Consider the following 5,000-nt stretch of genomic DNA (forward strand, 5'->3'; position numbering starts at 1 on the left):
ACGATTTAGGCTTTGATGAAAATACCTGTTAAAACTGTTAAATGATAACCATTAATTTTTAATAATTACAATATGAGGATGCAAGAAACTTCGGATGGGTATTTGTGTGTCTGTGTGTGTCTGTGTGTGTGTGTCTCTATGTGTGTGTGTCCATGATCACGTTTTGTAAGGATCTGGGAAGAAGGCTTCTCCATGACATGAAAAGATATTAAGCCTACATTTGCTCTGTAATAAAAGCATTAAAAATTTTTAACAGACCGAAGTCTTAAAATATGACCAAGTTTAAAATAGAGAAATCACATGGCAACACAAAATTAGATTGAGTGATAAGTTTAACGTCCTTCTTTACTTTAGGCTAAGTCCCCTGTCTGTCTAGCATTACTGTTAAAGCCACAGCACAGCCAGGTTGTTTCTGAAATTCTGTCCGTAGAAGTAAAACAGAGAAGTGCATCTAGTAGGTTATCGCATGGGATTCAGATATCTTTGAGAGCCAAAACTAATCTTTCTAAACCACAGATTCAAGATGTCCTGTGAAATTCTGGTTTGTAAGAGCACATTGGTTCTTTATTTACTGCAAGGATTTCCACTGATCTTGGCAGGACATCTCATTGCTATCCTGAAAGTACAGTATATTTATGCAGTGAAAATGATAAAACATTTATTACTGTAGAGAAGGTAATATGCATAATTTATGCTGTTTTTAGCACAATCATTAGTGATATTCTTGATAGATTTTATTTCCAGCTTTCATATCTAATACATGCCTGGAAAATTAATTTTATATATACTTTCATTTATTTGCCTATGTTAAAATTGAGTTTTAAGTCATCTTCAAGTGAACAGTTTGATTGCTGCTCATGCATAAGCTTAATTACTTCCCAGGAAGGACAGTATTAAATGTTTTAAATGTCAGAAAAATAAATGAATATGAGCTGTTTGATTAAAAAAATAGGCAATATCTGACGTGTTTGCAGCAGGAGCTTTTTCTTAAAATGCCTCCAAGGCAAAATTTTATTTAGTCACAAAAAAAAAAGAAACCCATTATACTATTTATCATTGGTTGATACCATATGATTTGTAACACCCTTACAAAATTTTAATTTTGTATGATTAGCTGTGCATCATTAAACAACAGCCTTGCATAAGATGTGCTGTAAAAATCTGACAGAATCAAGATAGTGAATATTTAAAATAAGGCTGTATAGTCATCCATGGTTGTCAAAGGTAGATAATAGGAAACATAGAACAGAGTGTGCAATCGTGCCTTCATTTAAACTGGTTTTATAGGTAGACTTTAAAATGTGGTCGTTCATAAATGCTACTGACCATGCTATATGCATGGTATGTTACTTTGGCTGTTAAATGTAGCCACACAAAAACTGCTTATAGAAACCATAATTTCAGTGATTAGTATCTGGATGAAAGCTGAATTTGTATTGCTTTTCTTGGTAAATGACTATTCAAGGCGTTTTTTTTTTTTTTTTTTTCCTAAAGATGCTGTCTCTGTAATTGGCAGAGAGGGACATCTTGATAATGGAAGTGTGAAGGTGTAACGTGCGTTAATTGATACTTCTTAATCACTTTTAGGTATTAAGTCATGATGCAGGAATCTGCGACAGAGACAATAAGCAACAGTTCAATGAATCAAAATGGAATGAGCACTCTAAGCAGCCAATTAGATGCTGGCAGCAGAGATGGAAGATCAAGTGGGGACACCAGCTCTGAAGTAAGCACAGTAGAACTGCTGCATCTGCAACAACAGCAGGTAAGTTTTGTTTTCTTCCGGGATTCCTTGAAACAAATAAGCCTTGAATGTTCTTGAATGTGAAAAATGTATTCCTAGCAAATTGAGCATGTTGTGTTAAGCTAAAGGATGCTGAGAATTTCTTACGATTTGGAACATGACTGAAGTGTCAGGAAAGATAGGATTTTCATATTAGTTACGTCATACCAGCACCAGAATGCCCTTCAGGTGTCAAACTATTAATTAAGTTCGCAGGGGGTGATTTTGGGAAGGTTCTGTAAAGCTTTGTAACAAATATTTTATAGCTTCTGGTTTACTGGCTAATATTGCACTGCAGAACGTGGTACTTCGTTTTCCACCAGAGGGCCACATTACTTGATACTTGCTTCTACAATGAATTTCTTCCAAGTCTAAGCTAAGGTGAAAAGGACCACAAGGACTTTTCATAACACAGATGCTTGCCTGTGATAGCTGCAAATATTAGCTATTAATTAGTAGAAATTGGCTGAGAGATTGTGAACCGTGTAAACACTCTGAACATCTATGTTGCTTTTCTGGAAAACTCATTCCAAGATATTTTGAATACACATCTTTCGATAACATTGAAGAGCACTTTTTTATTTTCTGCTAGTGGCTCATAAAACGCAGTTCTCTTTAAATCTGGAAAAGTAAACAACTGCCCAGTAAAGGCACATTTTTAAGTAGTCTGTTATTCTTCTTAGATAATAGATTCATTTTTCCCAATTTTGTTTGTCAATGAAATATTCTTTTCAGCCAAAGAATAGCCACTCCATTCTTCACTGATTCAACTCTGCGGAAATAGTGACAGAGAACAGAAAGCTTTCAAAGCATATACTTATATTAGGCCAAAATGAATACACCTGTTTGACAATAAGATTATATTTTATTTGATTTAAAATAAGGGTTATTTCTTTAAAATTCTGGATTGCATTCAGACTAAATGTAAAAAAAAAAAGTTAAAGCAAATGCCCACAATAGAGTAAAATTTAATAGAATCATTATTTTAAATAATACCAGTATTTCGCAAGTTATCCTGGAGTATATGTGCTGAATAATGTCTTAACCTTTAGGCATTGTTTTTGAGAGTAATCTTTTAAGAGAGCTAGACATAACACTTTGAATAGGTTCCCTATTATTTTGGAATTGTCTCTTTTCACAGACAGTAATCATTAGGAAGATAATTTTTATTTCGTTTTAAAATATTTTTTAACCATCATAGGAATTCAATGTCTACCAAAGTCCCAGGTTTAGCCTGTTTTACAAATTACCTTAAATAAATGCAGTTTTCGGGACAGCCCTTTTCTCCCTTTCATGTATTTACAGGAAACATACCACTGGAGTGCTATCAAATTCCTACTGACTCCCCTAACTAAGAGTCCTAAGAATTTATAGCCAGATTCTATTTTATGTGAGAATATAGTAGAATGCATTTATAAAAACATGTGAAATCAACAACAGAAAATGAACATTGCAGTTTAGTACTAATAGACAATACTTTCTGAAGGGAGATACAAAGAAATAACTTTCTTTTTCTTCAAAGCTCTGATTAGATCTTAAAAAGAAAACAGAGTCAAATCATGGCTATGCTTTACAGCACTCCGAAGGAAATTTATGATAAATCTGTAAGGCGTGTTTATAACCTGAGTCTGAAGTTTACTTGGTCTATCAGTTTGTTGGTATAAACCATAAACAAGAGTAAATACAAAAAGTTATGTCCTTATGATAACCTAGAAACTTTAGTCATGTACTGCATGTTAGTGGAGTGACTTCTAGAAGTGATTTAGCACAATGGGTATAGTAGGTGTCTACAAAAGACACTTTAGGAAGTGTCTCCAGGAAGATATGTAATAATTTGATAAATAAACATTCAAAAACCTTTGTAAATGTCTCTTCCCTTGGTTACGTTTTTACTATGTTAATATAGGTAGAAACTTAAGGTTATTGAATTTTTGTCCTTCTGTGAATGTATTTTAGAATGGCTCTTTAAGTTCATTAAAGATTGGAACGCCTTTTCTAGAAAATTAATACACTTATTGCTTCTAATTCTAACATATTCGATATGTTTCAGAAAAAAATAAAAACCATGGGGAAAATATTAAAACAAATTCATAAGTGACATAATTTTAAAAATTTGTCTTTACTTGGTATTATTTAAAGGTAAAGTTTCGAACAAAGACATTACTTCTTGTAAGTAAAATGGACTCATCATTGTTGTCTGAGGTCTCTTGTTGGAAATATAATTTAGCAGGCAGTGAGTGATGCAAGCAAAATAAAATTTTGTTTGCCTTGAACTTCTGGCAGTGTGGTCTGTTTTGAGAGAGCATGTTTACCTTGATTTTTATGGCTTTTTAATTTTTATAGAGGTGAGCAGCTTAAATTAGCCATGTGTTTAGGAGGAAGGGCTAGGGTTTGACACACATTGTCACAAACACTTAATGATAAACAGATTGGCAGAGAAAAAAGGGATGGGTAAATTATGGCTAATACTTTTTCCTAGCATTTAAATTATTAATATTAAATATTTCTGAAAGCTGGAATATCTCTAAGTTTTAATTTATAATATAATGGCTAGATTCTCAGGAGCCACATCTTTGTTAGTATGCTTTGCTGTTTTATATTCACTGAAAAATTAGTCATAAAAAAGCCTTCTGATGAATTACTCTCTCCTTCATTCTTTTCTAATCTTCTAAAATTAGTACTAAATACTAGAATGTATAACGTATGGAGGTAGCATATTTTAAATGTTGTTTTAGATTAACTACATTGAGAAATTATTCTGCATTAGATGTAGAATTTTATTTTGATATTAGGTTTGCAGAATTAATTGTTTGTGTCACTAAGGTCAAAATAGTTGCTAAAAACTTGATTGCTTTACAGGGTAGATTTGAGCTTGCATTTTGAGCATTCATTAAGTCAGATAATCTTTCTGAATGTTTTATGAGATTGTACTGCTTTGAAGGTGTTTCAGGTGATGGTGTTTGAAAACATCTGGTCAGTAGTTTCTTACTGTCAGTTCCTTTATCTGTAGTCATTCAAAAGAGAGACTTTGAGTAACCATTTAAATGCTAGAATCCATATTTTACTTTCAAAATGATATTTAGAACAGTGATATTTTCAGAAGCATAATATTTTATGTTTAAGAAATAACACTGATAGTTGTGATTTTATTTCACTTTTGGTATGTTTAACCCTAATGATTTGATTAAGGACATCTAAAAATGTTCAGAAAGACTGC

At 32.5% G+C, this 5,000-nt stretch overlaps 1 protein-coding gene across 1 annotated transcript in view; it reads left to right on the forward strand.

Moving 5' to 3' along the window:
* FOXP2 (forkhead box P2) overlaps positions 1-5,000 on the forward strand; it is a 564,152-nt gene that overhangs the window by 301,385 nt on the left and 257,767 nt on the right. Inside the window, exon 4 of the mRNA XM_032592431.1 lies at positions 1,588-1,765. Within this exon, the coding sequence (XP_032448322.1) occupies positions 1,598-1,765 (168 nt within the window). The 5' untranslated portion in view covers positions 1,588-1,597. The remainder of the gene's footprint in view (positions 1-1,587; positions 1,766-5,000) is intronic.

Source organism: Lynx canadensis, chromosome A2 (genome assembly GCF_007474595.2).
Source record: "Lynx canadensis isolate LIC74 chromosome A2, mLynCan4.pri.v2, whole genome shotgun sequence".
NCBI lineage: Eukaryota > Metazoa > Chordata > Mammalia > Carnivora > Felidae > Lynx > Lynx canadensis.